This window comes from Schistocerca piceifrons, chromosome X (assembly GCF_021461385.2).
Source record: "Schistocerca piceifrons isolate TAMUIC-IGC-003096 chromosome X, iqSchPice1.1, whole genome shotgun sequence".
Lineage (NCBI taxonomy): Eukaryota > Metazoa > Arthropoda > Insecta > Orthoptera > Acrididae > Schistocerca > Schistocerca piceifrons.
Window position 1 is genome coordinate 167,641,244 of NC_060149.1, and position 23,232 is coordinate 167,664,475.

A 23,232-nucleotide genomic window follows, 5' to 3' on the forward strand; every position below is an offset into this window, starting at 1 on the left:
CGAACAATAAAACGTTTGGAAAAAGTAAAGTGTTGTCACATGTAACATTTCCGCAAATTAATCGGGATAACGCTAAGCTGTTACGTACAGTGCTTACATTTCATAAACCATAAAACTCTCTCACTGGTCTGCAGTGTGAACACAATGTTCGATGGATCTATAGATGCACGCGCGTGACGCTTCTGGTCTCAACCTTCTGTTGTCTTCCATATTTACGTCAAAACTTTGCTTTTTTGTCATCAATCTCTGTACACCACAAATACCGCTCACAAACACGCCAAGAGCAAAACAGTTTGCGAGATCGACGTACGACACTAGCAGCCCCTGCGACTTATCGTTTATCACATACCGTTAAATGGCTTCGTTTCCTCATCGAAAACTTAACACCTGCTTTCTACTGTTCCCGACGCTGTGTGTTACGGTCTTGCGAACGTCATGTGGCCGTATGCCAAACTTACGTACTCCCGCGAACGTCATGTGGCCGTATGCCAAACTTACATACTACGAAGGAGCCTATAGTAGTAGCTTTATTCATCCGTAGATCTCTTTTTACAAGGATATGACATGTCAAAGTATTTACAAGTTTAGACCAATTTAAAATAGGCTAATTCGTACACACATATATTTACAGACTTCTAGTTAGAGGCAATCATTAGATTTACTCCTGGTATACAATACTTTTTTTTAGAAATAACTTATTATATTAAGTAATGTAATGCCACACTGTTCACTCATATCTCACTATCAGTCACTGCACAAACTATGCGGACATTGTTTCACACACACACACACACACACACACACACACACACACACACACACACTGGTGATCTCTGGACCATTTTCTGTATCGCAACTTCCCATTTGCTAAACTGAAAAACTGAGTCAGCATCCCTCCACAATGAGTGAGATGTTGAGCTCAGAATGAGGAAGAGGTGTTAGTATTGTGCTATGCATAGCTTGGGGGTAAGTATGCGCAGAAAGGAAAAAAACATAAAGTGAAGGTGTTATGTGGAATGTTGGATATTTTATAATCATTATTATTATTTATTTGTATAACATTGTTTTATCAAACCCCTACTCTGTTTTATCTAAGTAATCCTTCAATGTATAAAATGTAATGTATAACAGGTACTTTCTAGACCCCTTTTTAAATAACTGTATTTTTGCAGTTTCTTTAATCTCTTTTGCTAATTTATTGTATAGTTTTATTCCTTGGTAGAAAATGCTGTTTTGACTTTTATGTTTATTTTTCCTTGGTAAATGTGAGTTTATCTCTTGTTGCATGGACATGGACAGAGCTCTTTGTGCAGTAATTACCAGTGTTATTTTTGATGTGTAAAGCTGATTGGTAAATGTATTCACATGGAGCAGTTAAAATCCCCAGTGTTTTGAACAGATCTTTACAATGAGCTCGACTAGTATTATTGGTTATTATTCTCATGGCTCTTTTCTGGAGTTTGAAAATTGTGTTCATCTTTTGTGCGTTTGTTCCCCAAAAAAGAATGCCATAGCTAAGAACTGAGTCTACATATGAATAATATGTAACTAAAAGACGCTACACTGATGACATTTTGTTTGCAAGTACCTTTGTGTGTTCACACCACTTCAACTGAGAATCAGCATTCATTCCTAGAAATTTTGCATTTGTTACACAGTCTACATTTAACACTGTCATTTTTCCTCTTCAAACTCATATTCATGGCATTTGTTTTCTTTATCTTCAGTGTCACTTTATTGCTTATTGACCAATCATTAATTTCCTTGAGAGTTTCATTTGCTTCCTCAGCAAGGTATGATCGAAACCAGTCATTAGCTACCCCTCTAACTCCTAATGCTTCTAATTTATTTAAGAGAATCTTGTGGTCGACTGTATCAAACGCCTTAGAAAGATCCAAAAATATGCCTGTGACACACTCATCTTTATCAAGAGCATCAAGTACAATTTTTGCGAATTCTACTACGGATGAATCTGTAGTTTTGACACTTCGGAAACCAAACGGTTATTCGCTTAAAAGATTGTATTTATTCAGATAATTCATTAATCTGTCTTTCATAACTGCTTCTGTTACTTTTAAGAATGCTGACAGCAGGGAAATGGGCCAGTAATTTTCTGTGTCTTCTGCATTACTTTTCTTAAGCAAAGGTACAACTCTTGCCTGTTTTAACTGCTCTGGAAATGTCCCTGATGTGAAAGATTCATTTATTTTGTTTGTTAAGGGGCCTTGTATAATCCCCATGCATTGTTTAAGTTCACACATTGGTACTTCATCGAAGCCTGCTGACTTTTTATTTTTTAGTTTTTGAACAGTTTTATTGACTTCTTTCTCTGTGGTTGGAAGTACCATCATTGTAGTTAGTGCAACATTATTTACAGGTCTGCGACAACTTAGTGTGTTTCTCTAGCACACGTGTTGAAACATGATCTCTCCTAAGAATCATCAGAAGCATTTTCTCTGTTGTTCCGGCAGATATTTTCAATTTAGTTTCTGAAGTGTGTAGATAGAATCGGTCCAAACGAACGCTCTCGTCACATTTTTCATTTGGAGCCCAACGTCAACGGGAAGCGAAGGTTTGTTTCTGGTTACAAACGAAATTGTTGTTAAAGTGGAATTGTATGCGGCAGTTCGATAGAGCGGTCCCGCATTAGTCTGGTGCGACATTCAATTTAGCGGTATGTCTTCACAGTAAAACACGAGGAACGACCAGTAGCGGTATTTCGGCGGAGACTCAGTAGTGCTGCTACATGGCGGTAGCAGACAGCGCGGGTCAGCGCGACACACGAGGCGAAGACATGGTGCACAAAAGTTCTACTGTCTTTCACAGGCCCTGTCAATACATATTTCTAAACCTAATATCGCACTAGACTAATCTGAGACCGCTTTATCGAAGGGGAACCTAAAATTTCGATTTAAAAATCATTTTGGTGGTAACGGCAGACAAACCGACGCTTTCCGTTGACACTGGGAGTTGCATGAAAGACTTGATGAGTAGTTTTTGTTGTAAAAACGAAACTATGAATATTTGCCGAAACACCACAGAAAATGCGCTTGAGGACTCTTAGGAGAGACGTTGGTACATAGGGTGTAAAAAAAAGGCTGCCTAGAGATCGTTTAAGTGTTTGTCGCTGTACTTATCCTATGCTGACGCCCATAGTTGTGAATGCTACTATTCGGCACTAGAATCCGATATGCATCACAATTACATCATCAACAGTGATTTTCCAAATATGTGGACATCTGACTGGGCCGCATCTTCTGCCTAACACGCACTGTGGAGAAACTTACGGTATTTTTCTCCATGAAGTACTACCGGAAATGAGAGAAATGTTGGAGAATATCCCGACTACATTCAGGAAACGAGCATGGTTCCAGCATTACGGGGCCCAACAGCACTTTTTCTCTGATATCACAGAACGTTAGACAATGTTTACCACAATTGTTGGATTGGGAGAGCTACGCCAGCGCGGTGGTCAATATGTTCTCCCGACCTCACTCCTATGAATGAGTGTGTGTGTGGGGGGGGGGGGGGGGGGGGCATGTAGCGTTTGGTGTACGAGACACCGACAGGCACTCCAGAAGAGGTCATTTCCCGTTTGGCTGAAGCTACAGCCATTTTCGCGAAACGCTTCGTTGTTCTGAGAGCGTTAGACGATCATCAGCACACGAATACCATTTGTGCGTTAGTGTAAACGTACTACATTATCGGCCACATCTCACAATATTCATCACACGGCAGTCTGAACTCCCTTCCTGAACATCAGCAGCGTCGAAACTACCTTGGGGTCCCATCGGGAAAACAGCGTACCTGTTACATTTTTGTCACATAAAAAACTGTTTCTTTTTATCTCCTCTAAAAACTCTAAAACGTTGTACATGTATTTTTTAGACACTGTATATTAGTAAAAGCTGTGTTAAATAGATATAGTATAGAAAATAGCTGCATTAAATATGTCTGTCTTCTTTTTTCAACAGATGCAGAGATTTTTGTTACAAAAACGAACTGCTGATACAACCCCAAAATGTTACTTTTTATCGCATCAGCAGTAACGACTGTGATATTTTTTGGATATATTCCATTGCAAGCAGACTGCGGCAATCCTACGTATTTTAATATTGGCGGCGTCTTAAGCAATAACGACAGTATATTTAACTTCCAGCAGACTATTTCCGTAAGTAAACTTTTCACAAAAACTGGACATTATAACTGTAAACTAGTTGTAAGTATTGGTAAGGACTTTTTCTCCAAGGGACAAAAATAAAAAGATAAGTGATGTGTTGTTTCCTTTGTAATTCAACCATATGAAATATTATTTACTGCACGATAGTCCACAAGTGTGATGTGTGACTGAGGGAGCTAATCGTGAGGCGACGTCTAACTCTGGGGCTTCCGCGACTTGAACAATGTTAACATGTGTGTGGAATAACAGGTATAATAAAGGACTCTACTAATAACATAAAATGTTTAGTGTACTCTGTGGATTTGAAGTACGTAAAAGATTAAATAAAATTCATTAAAAGAACCTTTTAATAATACACGACAAGAGCCTTACACCAATATTATTTGCGGATGATTTGCTAATCGTGAGCGGTTCAGAATCTCTACATATTATAAATATTGATGTATGTATGTACGTTCGGCATCACCTCCTAAGCTACTAGATAGATTTGAACCAAACTTGACATACATATCACTTCTCTCACGAAAGAAGCTCAGGGCGGGCAAGAACCACCACCCTCTGAAAGAGGTGGGGATGGGAATAAAATAGAAACACTACGCTCCACACGCAAATACCCAGAGTGTATTCATCCAGTATTTGAGAATGAGAGCACTTAGCGACTTGCTACAAACTTCACACATAATTTCAAACTTCCACGAAACTTTTTCTCTCTCGCTAGTCCCCCCCCCCCCCCGCCACCCCCCCCCCCCCCCCCCACCCCGCAATAGCTCTATTCGTAACACGTTTCGCAGAGAGTACTCACATTTACTACTGAATGTACCTCCGCACATAGGTCAGCAGGAGATATGACGTCATAAACACTGATACACATGATAGCAATGAAGCATATGCTAGGATACTATCATATCCACCAAACAATATTTGTGTAATACATTATTCTCGGTCAATTAATGTTTTCGCAATTATAATCGCCCGTCATTCAAATTAAAGTTAGAAGAACAGTGATTGCACTAGCAGAAAGGAGAGGTAATTTCCTATTAGAATAATAGAATTATCTACACAAAAGAATGCATAATCCTACTTAATTAGGCTTAAGCTACCATAAGGATAACTTTCTCCTGGGATAATTTGAGACTAATGATAAGTAATTTTAGGAAATGCACGCACAGGTTATTTAAGAGCCAGCATGATGCTAAAGAGGGGTCTCAGTTTGTGACAACGACAATCCTAGCTTCACATTAACGATATAGAAATTGTAATTTTCTTATGTGGCATATTGTGAGATCAATGACGGGTAATTTCGGAAAGTAGAACCCGAGGGTATTTGCAGGATCTGTGGCCAACGTTAAGATGGCTCCTCTATCTTTTTCCCTTGAGGAGCAAGGGATATTAAACGCCGGCCAAGTCCTGCGGTCCATCATTCGGAACTATCCAGCTGGGTCCATTCCTGGGGACCGCATCTACACTGCAACGTGGCGTCGCTCCAGCAGCCGTCAGCGATAATACTCAACAGCAGCCGCACCGAGTTTCCACCCATCTCCCTCGGAATCCTTGCCTCCACCGACACTGGCCTCCCTATGACACAGTGACACTAGACAGGTAGTGCTTCTGTGGAATTTAAGCTGTGTGCTTGTGCCACATACTAACCACCGCGACCCACATCACTACAGACTGATTCTGTCATACTAATATCAGATCAGGACGATCTTTCAGTAGCGTTACTCAGAATCTGCCTTATATTAAACTTCGCCTTTGTGTATTGTCCAAATGAAAGTGTACTTAAATGCTACCTTGGAATTCTCACTCAATAATTAATTGTTTGCATGTGCACTACGAAGGACGTAACAGTTGGCGATGAGGGTAGAAAGTCACCATCCCCAGTATAGTCGTCTGTCGTCACAGCAACTGGCTCGAGCTGCTGCCGTGTCCCGCCCATATACTGCCCTCATACGGCTCAGCCTGGTGCTACCCCAGCCACTTTGCGCCTTCACCAGGAAGTTGCAGCTACGCGCGGCCTTTCTCATGAAGACGGTGTAGCACTTAATGCCTCTTCTCTTCTTGGTGACTTGCGACAACTCGATATTTTCGTCTATCCCCTTGATGCTTCTCCTACTCTCCTTCATTTCCTGTGGTATAAATAACTTTAGTACCCCTTCACATGGATCACCTCTTTTGCATTTCATTCTGACAGTGTAGATCATTGCTTGTGTTCCACCATACACTTTTCATTGTGTCTTTCACATCCGCCGAGGTTCTTCTGGTCTTTTTACTCGTGTCCTCTTACGCATGTCACGTTTTCTGGGCCATCAATCCTGACTCTGGGGAAGCCCTTGCAGTTCTTTCCATGCGCTTCTCGCGCCCAGTTTTGTAGCTCAGGAAAAATCCACCAGTGTCCGCCCTCTGGGCCCTTGCAGGGTCTTCAACATGCATTCCATTTTGTGTCGTCATCCATGGCGTTTCAGGCCTCTTGGCCATTCTTTCTGTCAACACGCGCAGTCCTTCTGCCACCCATCCCCATCTCCACCCTCTTGGCATGTCACTCACCATTTTTTTTGCTTTTTTTCTGGTGACCACTGTCACATGGGATTAGTGACCATATCAAGTGTCAGGTGGCCACATTGGTCGAGCCCTATCTCCTAGTGCCACCTCGCACCGTCACACCTCAGGTGGTCTCATAGGCTGAGCCCTATCCCCCAGTAGTGCCATGCCAGCAGTACCGGGAGACAGGGCTCAGCTACTCTAGCTACTGACGCTACTCTAGCCTTGGCACTGTTGCGCCTCAAGTGGTTTCATTGGTTGAGCCCTGCCCCAGTACTGCCAGCGCCATGCTGGCGCTATGCTATCCTTTGCATCACTGTACCTCAGTCAGTCACATTGGTTGAGCCCTGTCTCCGAGTACCAACACCACCTCACCGACGCCACGTCTGCCATTGTCACCGTAACTCCTCCGGCAGCCACATTGGTCATGCCTTTCCTTCCATCTCTGCTGGAACACCACCAATGCCATTCCAGCCCTTCAGCAACATTACACCCTCAGTGGCGGCATTTATCAACTCTTGCGTTCCAGTGCTGTTGGCATCTGGCCAACTGCATGCTGGCCCATTGGCACCATCATGCCCCTGGCAGCTGCATTGATCAAGCCTTGCCTTTTACTGCCACCAGCACCCCAACGATGCCACGCCAGCCTGTCAGCATCATGGTACTGCAGGCAGATGGGTTGATGATGGAGCCTCTCAATGCTTCCAGCACCCCACCTAAACTGCACTGGCACATCAGGACCATGAACTCTGCCCCCAGCTGCACTGATTGGGTCTTGCCTTCCTTTGCCTATACAAAGACCGTGCAGATTTTTCTATAGGACAGCTGATCTACTTATGTTGTCGGTTAATGTATGGACATGTCTGAGTTTTGCATTTCTCACAGCTTGAGTTACACTGTTCAGCTCCTGCTTGAAGCCGGCCGAAGCGGCCGTGCGGTTCTAGGCGCTGCAGTCTGGAACCGCGAGACCGCTACGGTCGCAGGTTCGAATCCTGCCTCGGGCATGGATGTGTGTGCTGTCCTTAGGTTAGTTAGGTTTAACTAGTTCTAAGTTCTAGGGGACTAATGACCTTAGAAGTTGAGTCCCATAGTGCTCAGAACCATTTTTTTTCCTGCTTGAAGCAATACGATTTTCAGGTGTGGAGCACAGTTTGTATGCCCGATATTCAGTGTTTGAGATTCATGATCTGTTTCAGTTCTTCAGTTACCCAAGGTTCAGGGTTCCTTCTTATTTTTCCAATCTTTAGGGGAGCATATTTGTCATATAGTTGAATAAGTTTTTTAGTAAATCCATACAGTCTTTAGTTGTGCCTTAAAGGGAGTAGATGATGTCCCCCCACACTACTTCTTGGACGTCAGTTGCAAGTTCAGATAAATTAATGCGTTTTAAGTCACCGTCTACAGTCAGATGTAATTTTTTTCTGGGACATTCTACTCGTAGTGAGTACGTCACGGACAGATATTCCAGGTGAAGATATCTGAGAGGAATGAGTTGCTCTGTTGGGGGATTTCATTGCGAATATATCTATGTGAGTGTGATTCTTTGTATGATAGGTGGGAGAAAGTTAAAGTAGTGACACTTTTGCAGAAAAAAGCATCTGCTTAAATTTCACACTGGAACGACTATTGTGTAGAAAATTTTCTCGCATGTCGATCCGAGACTTGAAAGAGCAGTTAAGAAGCAGGCAAACCTGCTTGCTTTACCGTATTTGTAGAGTACACACATCAGGTACTTTCTGTTAAGGAATTTGATCTCTATGAACATATTTTTCAATCAGACCATAAGTACGCCCCTACTCCACTCTGTTATACGTGTCGTGTCTTAGGAAGATGTAGTTCAAAAATGGCTCTGAGCACTATGGGACTTGACATCTATGGTCATCAGTCCCCTTGAACTTAGAACTACTTAAACCTAACTAACCTAAGGACATCACACAACACCCAGTCATCACGAGGCAGATAAAATCCTTGACCCCGCCGGGAATCAAACCCGGGAACCCGGGCGCGGGAAGTGAGAACGCTACCGCACGACCACGAGCTGCGGACGAAGATGTAATCTTTTGGATTTCCTGAACTTGTGGGAATACTTGGTTTGAGCCTGGTTTCCCACTGAAGTATTACGTGGATGTCTGTCTCGAGATACATGGCAGAACTCGTCGATATCAGCTGACAATAACTGGATATTTGCGTGCGCAGTGTGGAGCTTGGTAAGTTCAGATGCAAAGCTCACGAGAATGCCGCTGCTAGATACTAGCTGTGCAAGTGCTGGCGAGGAAACAGAGCATAGCGAAGCTCGCTGCGCTAGGGGCGTGGGTTCGCAGAAGTGAGTGTGGCACGTACAAGGGACAAGGGAGGTTTAGTTGCCAAATCCAGCGGGCTTTGCAGCGGTCGTCAGGAAAAGACAGGAAAAGAAACACAGTAAACAGAGCTGGAATAATCTGTGCCCAACGGTACTGAATGCAAGATAAATGGAACAAAAACAGTGTCCTATTAATGGCGCTACTGATCAGTAGCAATAATAATACAATAATAAATTGTTAAAATAAAAATGGAAGTAGCCTTAAGTTGGTACAGTAAGTGACAAAGTAAATAAGAAATGATAAAAAACAGGACTTAGTAATGGAGCGGCAAACAAAAGTTAACATATTAGTTATGTTTAATTATAATGTACAATAACAGTATAGACACACAAACTACCAGCAGAAAGTTTTGACATATTCGTAGCTCCTAAATCACAGGTTTTCGAATTCATTTGTACTGCAAATTGATCTTTTTTCCATTTTCAGTCTTCACCATTATCATGCCATTATTTGTCCGTACGTTTTGTAGCCTAAATCTCGAAATCACGTTGTTGAAAATGCTTACTCTTTCAGATGCGAGATCCTCTCTTATTATCGGACTTCTTCGCTTAAAAATGAACACAAACACACAAACTTCTATTGTATGGTAACCGGCTTCAGTTAGTTTTTGACCATCTTCAGACTCTTGTACCATGACTGTCAGCGGTGCTGGTGATTGGTGCGGGTGTTATAACTCCACGGAAGTCAACTGCTCAACTGTTATAACACCCACTTCAGTCACCGCCACCACCTGACATCCAGGTATGAGGGTCTGAAGATGGTCAAAAACTGACCGAAACCGGTTACTACAAAATAAATTTTTTTTACTGTCGAGCCTGTTTGTGTTCATTTTTAAAGCACTTTATACCAGACCGCTGTTCTCCACGAGAAATGTTCTCAGAAATTACCTTCTTCTTCGCTCTTAAGATTTCGGATCTTTTCCTTCATGACACGAATTTCACTATTAGTGGCCTAGGTTTTGTAGACCCTGGTGTCCTACATCACACTCTGACTTCTATCAAAATCATGCAGTGTCACCTGCAGACGTAGCTTCTTCGCACAAGATTCGTCACTAACTCGTCTGTACTCTCTGCTATTCTTCGAAATCCCGAACAGTCTGAGATTATTGCTTCTCTGTTATAGTTATAGTTCGTCAGACTGTTAGACCAGTTTCTCTTCGAGCAATGGTCTTCCATCTCCAATTTCTTTTAGTGATTCGTTCAGAGCACGGTTCTCGCTCGCATTCGCCCACAAAGTTTGCTGTATTTTGTCCATCACTGCTGCAGCGACAGCATCAGTGATGGTCTGGACAGCAGTTCCAAACGTGTCCTGTGGTTGTAGAGCGGCACTAACCTCAGCCTTGACGAGTGCGGCGACTTCAGCGATGCTGGGCGATGCGGCCGCAACTGCTGGTGTCGGCTCGCCCCAGCATTCTGGGCGGCCTGGCCATTGACGGTGCTGCGCATTGCCCGACGCTTTTCCATTATGAGAGCAGATTCAGGTAACATACAGTCAAAATGAATTAATAATGTGACACAAGGCACTCGTAACACGAATCCTGAATATAGAAAACAGCCTAACTGCTTAATAACACCTCCAAATTTCAGGTAAATTTGCGAACTGAGCTAGGACAGATCACCCACTTGCCGCCATCTTATAAATCTAGGCCATTTTTAAGGGACCGGAAGAGTGATAATCGCATGGGGAGAGACTAGGACTACAGGGAGGGGGGGGGGGGGGGGTTGGATGTGTTCGAGTGTCCCCCCTCTTGAGTTGGCGCAACTTCTGCAGTATGGTGACGCGCGTTAGCATAACAGCAGCCGTTGTCTCATGGAACTTGTCGCACTATTTCACAAAGATGGTTTTCGACAGCCATGTTTCCCCCATACACGTTCTCCAATTTCCTATGGATGTCTCCCAGTGTTTGTTCTTCGGCAGCCAAGAAAAGAATAGCGGCATTCTGGTGCGGTTTGGACGAATTTGGTAATGACGTCACCATAGTTCAAGTTTCTCCATATTCCTCACGCACGTCGGAAAGATTAGATTCCCACACCAGTCCCTTGCTTGGTGCTTATACTCTATACCCGCATTGGCGTCGCGCTACATTGCATACATGCTGCAGCAACTTCCTCAAACGGAAACTTTTGTTTGCCCGTTACAGTGAGAAATGGGAAAGCCCAGAACAGATGTACATGTTGTTGCTTTCTGAGGCAGGCCTTTTCATTTCTTCACAGTAGTGCTGCGGGTCCGGAAATGGACTTTCAGAATCTAGATTTAATAATTTAACACAGTACTCTTCCGAATGTGAGTGACAAAATAAGCAAAATAAGTTGTGTGTAATAATTATCCCCGATAGAACACTTCACTCAACATATTGTAACGTAATACTGCTTCTGAGTACGGCATACACAGTAAGCATCGAGATGCACTTCTTAATTTCTTAGTTTATTGTATGGCTCCATATTTATATATGGTCCTTTTTTGTAGTTTTAATATCGAACCATAGGGAATCCTACAGAGCGGTACGCATATTCCACGGGTCGGGATCGATTATCTCCATGTGTAACGTTGTTCATTGCTTTCACTAACGTGAATGCTAGTATTTGGGAAAAGAAAAAGATTATCGCAGCGAGGATAAAACTACAATTAGTTCTTTCATTTTTTCTATTGTTCATTAACATTAGAAAGTACAATAACACCATACTGATGATGGTTAGGATTAGGAGGTTAAACACGCCTTCTGTTGAGTATAAATATTTGGTTACAGGCTCAATCCTGATACAACGTGACAACAGCATAACTGAGAACAAATATTTACTATTAATACCCAGTAACTTCTGTTTTCAGAACCTGAACTTCGCGGAGCATATAGTGCCGAAAGGCATCACGTACTATGCGACTGCAATGCAGATGGATCCAAATCCAATACGAACAGCCCTTAGCGTGTGCAACCTCCTCATAGCACAAAGAGTAAGTAAGAAATGACAATAATATGACTTTCTCTGTAATTTTGTATGTTAGACATCAAAAGAATAGACTGCAATCAGTTGTTTCGGAGGAATGGATCTCGCGTGCACATTTCAATTCTCTGTGCGTATTACGCAATTTAGTTAGCGCATTTGCCAATCACAGCTTTTTCTCTTTTAAAAATGTGGTTCGGAGCGAGAGAGGACACAATGGAAGTAACACAAAACGTAGAGCGAGCACTTCAAAATACGAATGTTGTGTTGTTAAGCACTCAAGCACAGCGAAAATCCATATTCAAAAATGGTTCAAATGGTTCTGAGCACTATGGGACTTAACTGCTGTGGTCATCAGTCCCCCAGAACTTAGAACTACTTAAACCTAATTAACCTAAGGACATCACACACATCGATGCCCGAGGCAGGATTCGAACCTGCGACCGTAGCGGTCACGCGGTTCCAGACTGTAGTGCCTAGAACCGCACGGCCACTCCGACCGGCAATCCATGTTCTCTCTCCTCTCTCTCTCTCTCTCTCTCTCTCTCTCTCTCTCTCTCTCTCTCTGTGTGTGTGTGTGTGTGTGTGTGTGTGTGTGTGTGTGTGTGTGTGTGTGTGTGTGTGTGAAACAGAGGTTACAGAAGTAAACAATGAGATGAATATAAAAATGTTGAGGAAATTTCTTCTGGATAAATTAATGTTTATTTCTATTCCGTCAAAAATTAGATACGAGGATTGGAACTTTAATAGTGGCAACAACTTATTTACAGCTCGTACAAAACAGGTACGTGTTTCAAAGTTTTACTGACCTTTAAAGTAGTCACCGGCATTGTGTATAACCCGTTTCCAACTAGGTGGAAGTCATAGGCTAGTCTTAGCAGAGCCAGTTGTGTTGACAGTTCGAGCGGCGCGGTCTATTGCCAAACGAATTTGTAGCAGTTCTGAAGCGAATGCCGTGAAGTGTTTCCTTCAGTTTAGAAATCGCGTTGAACTCACGAGGGCTTAATTCAGCGAAGTTCAGTAGGTTGTATAGCACTTAGCAGCCCAATCAGTCAAACAAATCAGTAACAGCTTGCACTGTACGTGCTTGAGCATTGTCCTGCAAAATGGCCAGGTCCTGCAGAAAGTGTCATCACTTCTGTCTCTAAGCTAGTCGTAGGTTGTGTTCCAAAAGTGATTAGCATAGAGACAGAAGTGATTACACTTTCTGCAGGACCTGACCATCATTTTGCAGGACAATGCTCAAGCATGTACAGTGCAAGCTGTTACTGATTTGTTTGACTGATGGGGCTGCTAAGTGCTGTACCACCTACTGCACTCCCCTGACGTAAGCCCCCGTGAGTTCAACTCGATTTCTAAACTGAAGGGAACAATTCACGGAATTCGCTTCAGAACTGCTACAAATTCGTCGGGAATAGACCGCGCCGCTCGAACTGTCAACACAACCGGCACTGCTAAGAGTATCCTACGACTTCCACATCGCTGGCAACGGGTTATACACAATGTTGGTGATTACTTTGAAAGTCAGTAAAACTTTGAAACACGTATATGTTTTGTAGATAAATAGTTGCCACTATTAAAGTTCCAACCCTCGTAGATTAGAAAAACACATACCTCAGAACTGACAGACTTAGACGCAGACGCAAACCAGTTTCTGTGAAATCTTCTAAACTTACAGAAATTTAATTTTTTCTGGATCAAAAATGGCTCTGAGCACTATGGGACTTAACTTCTGAGGTCATCAGTCCCATAGAACTTAGAACTACTTAAACCTAACTAACCTAAGGATGTCACACACATTTATGCCCAAGGCAGTATTCGAACCTGCGACCGTAGCGGTCGCGCGGTTCCAGACTGTAGCGCCTAGAACCGCTCGGCCACTCCGGCCGGCTTTTCTGGATCGAGGTAGGATGTTCAGTATGGTTCAACATTAATGTCTAATATTTTAGCCCTGCCCAAGATCTCTACTCATGAGATATAATGCCATCATTCCCGTAAGACAGCAGTACAAAATCGTTTCATCTGCCAATTCCACCCTTTGTAGCAGATTTGAATGTAAAAGAAATCCCGACATCAGCTATGCCGACTTTCCTAATACTCAAAAATAAGCTTGATGAATAACTGCCTCTGCCTATAAACAAGTTAAATGAACATTTCGATTCAGTCACCAGCAGACATTCACCACGGTCTGCTTCCTTGAAAGGCGTTATCAGTGAGAGATTAGACCACCAGCCTATTCAGCTGAATACTTAACGCTTCTGGCAGGAAAATTGGCAAGGAAGGACAGAGAATGGGAATTCTTCGCCTTCTGCAAAGTTGACTGTCAAGCCCCCATCAGATTAGTAGTTTACAGTTGCGAAGGCGAATGTTGGTAACTTGTGGGGTAGGAGAGAATTTCTTAGAAACGTGATGGACAAGAGAAATGAGCGAGGATTTACAACAATTTCTAATTTGTCATAAATACAGAACAGTTCCAACCAGTATTGCAAGGTGTATCATTGCCGGCTGCCGAAAGATTGCAGGAGTAAGAGCACTGAAGAATGAATATTCCCGAAACAGAAAAGAATTGGTTTTATTCTGCTGTTTTCATGTATTCCACCAACTTGTAATATTCCACCTGTTCATGGAAATTATCGCCTGAGTTGCTTGACTCTATGAGCACCAATGACACCGTCTGTCACACAACACATCAGGTCCACCAGCACTTACGCATCTTAACGCGATGCGCAATCCTATACCACAGGAAATAAAACCGAAAGCCACCACCGCCCATCGATCGCGTGCGTTTTCTCGAGCTCATTTGCAGAAGCAATCATCAGAAGTTTTCCTTGAGAGTGAGTTCCGAAGTCCTCGCCATCTCTGGGGATACTGATATTCGCTAAAATCCATCAAATTCGAATACAGCGTCCACTGCAGTACATATGTTTTATTTCGGCCATCCAACATACTCTTTTCAAAGCAATCTAACTGGCACACACAGTGTAAACAACACTGAGATTGCCTGACGAGACTCTAATGTGGTTGTTTCTTTTTTTATTTAAAATTAAAGATTTGTTTATACCATAAATATGTTTAGTTCGTTGTTGATCGCTGGAAAATCCCATCATTTTTCCCTCTCACTACAAATTCGACCACCAGTGACTTAAATCCCACACTCTGCTGTTCAGTATAACAACTGATTGTAGGAGACTGAACTGGAAATCCATGCGCAGGAGTGACATTTTTCTTCAAATAACTGGAAATCCGCAAGGGAGAGGGTGGGGATATAATATCTTTCTTCAAAAACTGCTTGAGCATAATTCTTTATTTCCAGGTCCATACTTGATTTCCATACTTACTACATTTTTGGCACTCTATGAATGGCTATATTTTGTGTTCATTATGTGACCTCTGTGTAATGTCTGCCGTGGCTCTCGGAGTCATAACCTATGTGAAATTAGTTTTTCCTCTCCATGTGGGATTAGTGGACGTGACAACTGTCATGTTACGAATAAAATACTTAACTCATATACATTTATTGTCGATTATAACCGCAAATGACAGTTCAGTATGAAATTACAACCAAACCTGTCTTCACATACAGAAGAGCGGAATTTGACGAACACACAAAATGGTTCAAATGGCTCTAAGCACTATGGGACTTAACATCTGAGGTCATCAGTCCCCTAGACTTAGAATTACGTAAACCTGACTAACCTAAGGACATCACACACATCCATGCCCGAGGCAAGATTCGAACCTGCGACCGTTGCAGCAGCGCGGTTCCGGACTGAAGCGCCTACAATCGCTCGGCCACAGTGGCCGGCACGAATACACAAGTTCAATGTGTAACCCTTGACCCGTCATTTCTGTGTAGTTGAGCTATCCAGTCCTTTCACTAGAGCTACAACGACGTTAGGTACATTAGGAGGCTTATACCATTTTGGTACCACCCACTGCCGGCCAATAATAATCTGATCGAGATGGAGATAATTTGTCATGAACTTCCTGGTGTAGAACATTTTATTTTAACGAGAATTTTTCTTGTGCCTTCACACTCAAAAGAAAACATTAAATGTTTACCCAGCACTGAATGGAGGCTTGGCTCATGATCCAAGCTAATTTCGATAACATCCATTGCCATACAGTACTGAAAAGAGTCAGAGTACATAATGACTCCACAATAAAATGAATTTTGTCCATAATGTTACGGTTGAACTCCGTGACCGTTTCTTTTTAGGGTGTAGAATAATAACCGCTACCATGCATTTTATTTAACACACCACCAGAGTCTGGTTTCTGCCCATCTTCAAGTAGTTTACATTCAATTAAATGTTTACGTACTCAAGGTTGGATATAATTGTTCAGATAAAAACCAAACCCGGTTGGCCACATAGATTTAGATTTTCTGTGATTTCCCTAAATTGCACCGGCCAGAGTGGCCGAGCGGTTCTAGGCGCTACAGTCTGGAACCGCGCGACCGTTACGGTCGCAGGTTCGAATCCTGCCTCGGGCATGGATGTGTGTGATGTCGTTAGATTAGATTAGATTAGATTAGATTAGATTAATACTAGGTCCATGGATCATGAATACGATATTTCGTAATGATGTGGAACGAGTCGAATTTTCCAATACATGACATAATTAGGTTAATTTAACAACATACTTAAGTTAATATAACAACTTTATTTTTTGTGTTTTTTCTTTATTTTTTATTTTTATTTTTTTATTTTTTATATTTTTGTTTTGTTTTTTTTTCTTAATTTATATCTAAAAATTCCTCTATGGAGTAGAAGGAGTTGTCATTCAGAAATTCTTTTAATTTCTTCTTAAATACTTGTTGGTTATCTGTCAGACTTTTGATACTATTTGGTAAGTGACCAAAGACTTTAGTGCCAGTATAATTCACCCCTTTCTGTGCCAAAGTTAGATTTAATCTTGAATAGTGAAGATTGTCCTTTCTCCTAGTATTGTAGTTATGCACACTGCTATTACTTTTGAATTGGGTTTGGTTGTTAATAACAAATTTCATAAGAGAGTATATATACTGAGAAGCTACTGTGAATACCCCTAGATCCTTAAATAAATGTCTGCAGGATGATCTTGGGTGGACTCCAGCTATTATTCTGATTACACGCTTTTGTGCAATAAATACTTTATTCCTCAGTGATGAACTACCCCAAAATATGATGCCATATGAAAGCAATGAGTGAAAATAGGCGTAGTAAGCTAATTTACTAAGATGTTTATCACCAAAATTTGCAATGACCCTTATTGCATAAGTAGCTGAACTCAAACGTTTCAGCAGATCATCAATGTGTTTCTTCCAATTTAATCTCTCATCAATGGACATACCTAAAAATTTGGAATATTCTACCTTAGCTATATGCTTCTGATTAAGGTCTATATTTATTAATGGCGTCATACCATTCACTGTACGGAACTGTATGTACTGTGTCTTATCAAAATTCAGTGAGAGTCCGTTTACAAGGAACCACTTAGTAATTTTCTGAAAGACAGTATTGACAATTTCATCAGTTAATTCTTGTTTCTCAGGTGTGATTACTATACTTGTATCATCAGCAAAGAGAACTAACTTTGCCTCTTCATGAATATAGAATGGCAAGTCATTAATATATAATAAGAACAACAAAGGACCCAAGACTGACCCTTGTGGAACCCCATTCTTGATAGTTCCCCAGTTTGAGGAATGTGCTGATCTTTTCATGTTACGAGAACTACTTATTTCAACTTTCTGCACTCTTCCAGTTAGGTACGAATTAAACCATTTGTGCACTGTCCCACTTATGCCACAATACTTGAGCTTGTCTAGCAGAATTTCATGATTTACACAATCAAAAGCCTTTGAGAGATCACAAAAAATCCCAATGGGTGGTTTTCGGTTATTCAGATCATTCAAAATTTGACTGGTGAAAGCAAATATGGCATTTTCTGTTGAAAAACCTTTCTGGAAACCAAACTGACATTTTGTTAGTACTTCATTTTTACAGATATGTGAAGCTACTCTTGAATACATTACTTTCTCAAAAATTTTGGATAAAGCTGTTAGAAGGGAGATTGGAGGTTAGGTTAGTTAGGTTTAAGTAGTTCTATGTTATAGGGGACTGATGACCTCAGCAGTTAAGTCCCATAGTGCTCAGAGCCATTTGAACCATTTTGAACCCTAAATTGCTCCTGGTAAGTTAAGGAATGATTCCTTTGAAAAGGTCAGGGGAGATTTCCTTCCCCATCCTTTTGTAATCCGAGCTTGTGCTCCGTCTCTAACAATCGAATTGTCGACAGGAAATTAAACTCTAATCTTCCTTGCTTTTAAAACGTTTGAAAGAAGAGTACAGAACGGACGAGTACAGAACGGACGAGTACAGAACGGACGAGTACGAGTACAGAAATTTAACGGTTGTTGATTTTGGTGTTCGCGTAAGGACCACGAAGATAAGATGAGAGAAATCAGGCTTCGTACGGAGGCTCGTAGATAGTGGTTTTTCCGTCGCTCTATTTGCGAGTGGAACAAGAATGAGATGCCTTGAAGTACTACGTCTGCCATTACCCCACGGTAGCTTGCAATGTATGTATGTAGATGCGGATGTAAAACGAGCACGAGAACCCCAATTTGTGGTATTTACACAGCAATAGGACGTTCCCGCCGCCTTGACTGTTAATTTTAGCACATTTCTCGAATACTTTTGTGAAAAGACTCAGCGCTAACAGTAACAAGAGTCATATGATTGTGATGAGACTGTACTCATCTTTCAAGAGCTTTCGAAGCCCCCAAAAAGTATACTGTAACATTTCAGTAAAACAAATACACTTCATTCAGCATCTCGATTGTCACAAAAGTTGAAGGTTTAACATGCAAGAAAATTACGTGCCCATCAGCGTACTTTCACTTGCCGAAAACCTCGTTTAGGTATCTTGAACTATTCAAGAAGTAAAATGAGCACTTCATCTTAATACAGTTGAGAAAGCATAATGATGTTCACAATTCAAAATCTGTAAAAACGGTGATCCAAATTAATCTTCATTAAACATTGTTGTCCAGGGGCATCTTCTGAGTAAATTGGTATGAGGAACTAGTGGTCTCCGGTGGTTCGCTGAGAGCTAATGATTTAATGGTTATTTATTTCGTACGTTACCTTTGCTTCTGTGAAAATAACTACACAACAGTGCAAAAGTCTATGTTACGCAATTATCTAAACGTATAACATAAAACAGAGTGAAATACAAGAGAACTCTCAGATGAAACACGAACACAGTTCGGCATGGCGTCGTCGTATCCATGTCCATACTGTTGTGCATCGTTGTTAAGTACGACTAATACCTAATGAAGAGTAGACCTAAGACAGAACCGAGCAATACTGAATCCAAGATTTCGGCCGAATAGTGACATGGGCGTTCATGCTGACAGCAGTAAGCACCGTGGATGAATGGAATATGTTCGATTTCACAGAGCGCATGCCGTCGACATTTGCACCGTTTTGCATTAGTTTTAGTGGAATAAAGATACGAACCAAAGTGGGGCAAGAAGCCAAACGAAGTCTAATAACTTCGCAACGAGCCACAGAGGACTGTGAGTCCTTCATATCAAAATACTTAAAAGGTATCCCTGACAAACGCTGAAAGTTTCTGTTTAGAAAACGATCAACACTACTGTTGATAAACATTTTAATGACTTGCCTAATAATATAAACTGCCTGACGGATAGCAAAGCTAAATTTGAAAGTCAGTAAAGTTTTCCCTTTTCAATACCTGTCTCATAGAATAATCTTTATTTACGTGAGCTTATTTTTAATTGGTAAATATGAAACTATATTCAAATATGAATAAAGATAATTAACTAGTAAAGTAGCTCTTTTGCGACTTTACTAGCTGGTGTAGTACTAAACTAAATTAATGCTTCTGTACTCGTGCAACATTCCACTATATACTGTAACATAGCTATTCATTACAATTTTCCGGCGTTGGTGATAATTTTGTGCTTAAAATTAGTTACTTTATTCTTAACTTTTCAAACGTGTTATAGTTAGCCGAAGTTATCCTGAATGTATTTAATATTTTAAGAGATGCAACTTTTCAAGATATAATTAAATTTAATAATTAAGAAAAGCTGATTAAAACGAAAAGCCTGAAATGTAACATTTGAGCTTTATCTCTTTCTTTTAGTGCAGAAAAAGACCAAAAAACGGTTCAGTATCATGTCATCTTTATTTAACTTCAAATTAATCTATATAAAGTGTTAATCTGAACGAGGAACGGGTATTAGTCAAGACCTACTGCTATAATATTATCTTGGAACTCTTCCATTTGGTCCGTGTTTGCATAGAAAAACAGTAATATCACAAAGCGAGTCCGCCTTGATACAAAACACCTTGTTATTCGTTTATTTCTTTATTATCCCAAACTAGTTTCGGCAACAAATATCACCATCATCAATGGGGTTTTTTAAATCTAAAACATGCAGAAAATGGTATGGTTGTACAAACACAGTAAAACATTATTACATTTTTACAAATCGTCAGCTGCTGACGTACGAAGTTCACCTTTGAGTATTTGTTTACTAACAGCCGCTCACATGGTTGCAGATGACATGATATTCGCTAAGTAAAAAGACGGCAACAGAAAAAAGAGAACAGAAAATACGTCACAAACAGCGCCAATAATTGCTTAAAACATGCTGTAGCGTACAATAAATAAGGTAGTATGAAAGTATCAATATAAAACTATATTTCAAGAAACGATTTATAAAAATGTAATAATGTTTTGCTGTGTTTGTACAACCATACCATTTTCTGCATGTTTTAGATTTTAAAAAACCCACTGATAGTGATATTTGTCGCCGAAACTAGTTTGGGATAATAAAGAAATAAACGAATAACAAGGTGTTTTACATCAAGGCGGACTCAGTTTGTAATATTACTGTTAGTCCTACTACTATAAAGAAAATTGGATTTACAGCTTCTAGATATGCCTTTTTGTGCACTCAGGTGTATGCAGTAATTGTCTCTCACCCGTTAACTGGTGACCTTTCTCCTGCTGCCGTGTCCTATACAAGTGGATTTTATCACATTCCTGTGATTGGAATTTCTTCAAGAGATTCAGCATTCTCCGACAAGGTAAAACTGTTCACATGCTTCAACTTTTCGTTTTAAAATATCAGTATATAGATGGAATAGTGACATGTTTCTCTCTGCATCTCGGTTCTACTTGTCGTTGCAGAGAAATTTGTTTCTTCTTCGATACAGTGTTCGGTGCCATACTATAATTATTAATAGTGTTACAAAGCAGAACCTGCCTCTGTTAAGTAAAGGAATAAAACACTTAATTTTCCGTTTCTATTTTAGTGTTTTTAAGAGCATTCTTCCGTACTGGAAACGGAGGTTTAAGTATGCAAGCTGCAAGTACTGCCATACATACGTGTTCGTCAGATCTTCACGTCAGCGATTAACCAATTCTTTGCATGTTTAGAAAGTACACTGATTACAATTTATTCAGCGTGAGTTTTGATATGATAAATTTTGTATGGTCACGCATAGGTGAGTGGCATTGCACGGCATCGCGTATGTAATCTCAAATGGGAAAATTTTACTTGATTTGTCTCTCACGCCGCCAACAAGTACCACAGTTTGGTCGACTTGATATCTGATAGATTTCTGGTAACGGTACAACCATTAGGATTTAGCCTCTGTACGTCCGACTTTTTAGAGATGGTTGCAGGACTCGGCTGTCCGATACAGGATGCCAAATTAAACACCTTTCAGTCGCCTGCTGTCCAACCTTATTTTATTTGGCAACCAGTTTCAGCGTTTTACTACGCCATCTTCAGGCCTCTGACCGACGTGTAGGAAGATTCTACCTCGGTTGTGATCAAAACAGTGGCCAGCAAATACTGGTATTAGTAGATTTTTGCTTTAGCGATCACTTCAACTATCATCTACCGACTGTCGGTAGTTGATGGTTGAAGTCATCACTATAGCAAAAATCTATTAATACCAGTATTTGCTGGCCACTGTTTTGATCACAATCAGGGTAGAATCTTCCTACATGTCGGTCAGGGGCCTGAAGATGGCGTAGTAAAACGCTGAAACTGGTTGCCAAATAAGATAAGGCGGGAAACTAGACGGCTGAAAGGTGTTTAATTTGATATCCTATTAGAAATTATGACGGCCCAGTGTTAAGATGCTAGAATTGTACTCTGCCTGACAGAAAAAAAGGAAAGCGTCCAGAAAGGGAGATGGAAACTGTTGTGTCGGTAGCTGTGCCGACACCGTGAAGTTAATTGCTGAAAATGAACTCTAGACTAACGCTGTAGCCGATAGTGCACGCACGGCATAAAGCAGACGGGCGTGAAGTCTGGAACATGAGAACTTATAAATGAATAAGAAGAAAAGTATGTAGATGCTTATTACTTATCTTTTAATTGTTCTTTGGAATACATCTCTCTTGAATACTCGTAAACTATAGGCACTGATACAAATGGCGCCTTGCTAGTTCGTTGCCATTAACTTAGCTGATGGCTATTCTGTCTCTCGGCTAATGAGAGAGAAAGGCTTCGTACAACTGGGCGGTAGCTAGGTTCTCGTACAACTGGGCGGTAGCTTGGTTCTCGTACAACTGGGGCGAGTCCACTCTCGTATCACGAGACCTGCCTTGGTGGTGGCGCTAGGTCTGCGATTACAGTGGCGACACGCGGGTCCGACATGTACTACATGGACCGCGGCCGATTTAAGCTACCACCTAGCAAGTGTGGTGTCTGGCGGTGACACCACATTCCTCCCCCGCAAATCGGCGAACGGTCGTGAGATAAGGCTTCCGCCCGCCGTGGGGAGGACCACATGTTGACGTATGCGATGAGGTGGGGAGCCTAACAACAGGCGAGGCTGTGCCACCCGCACCCGGCCATCCGGTCCGAGGGGAGCTAGGAAACGCCTGCAAAACTAGTCCAGGGTGCACGTCAACATGCGGTGTATGCGCCCGTAATAAGACAGGAGGGACCGAAGGGTCGATTTCCATGGCGTCGGGGTAGCCGACGCGCGATGACGTCATGTGGTCCGGAGCGGGCGGGAGTTCCATGGCGGAGGACAGCTGGTCACGGGAAGCGATCGGCGGCGCGTGACCCTGGGAGGCGCTTGGCGGCTGCAGCGAAGCGTCTAATGCTGGCGGCGCCGGCGGGAGAACAAGCGGCGGCGGCGGCGGCGGCTGCTGCTGCTGCTGCGGCGGC

The 23,232-nt window shown here is 41.7% G+C and overlaps 1 protein-coding gene across 1 annotated transcript in view; it reads left to right on the forward strand.

Annotated features, from left to right (window-relative positions):
• The first annotated feature begins 3,979 nt into the window (after positions 1 to 3,979).
• Positions 3,980 to 23,232, forward strand: part of LOC124722080 (glutamate [NMDA] receptor subunit 1) — a 350,427-nt gene continuing 331,174 nt past the window's right edge. Inside the window, exons 1-3 of the mRNA XM_047247275.1 lie at positions 3,980 to 4,171; positions 11,905 to 12,027; positions 20,999 to 21,127. Of these exons, the coding sequence (XP_047103231.1) occupies positions 4,022 to 4,171; positions 11,905 to 12,027; positions 20,999 to 21,127 (402 nt within the window). The 5' untranslated portion in view covers positions 3,980 to 4,021. The remainder of the gene's footprint in view (positions 4,172 to 11,904; positions 12,028 to 20,998; positions 21,128 to 23,232) is intronic.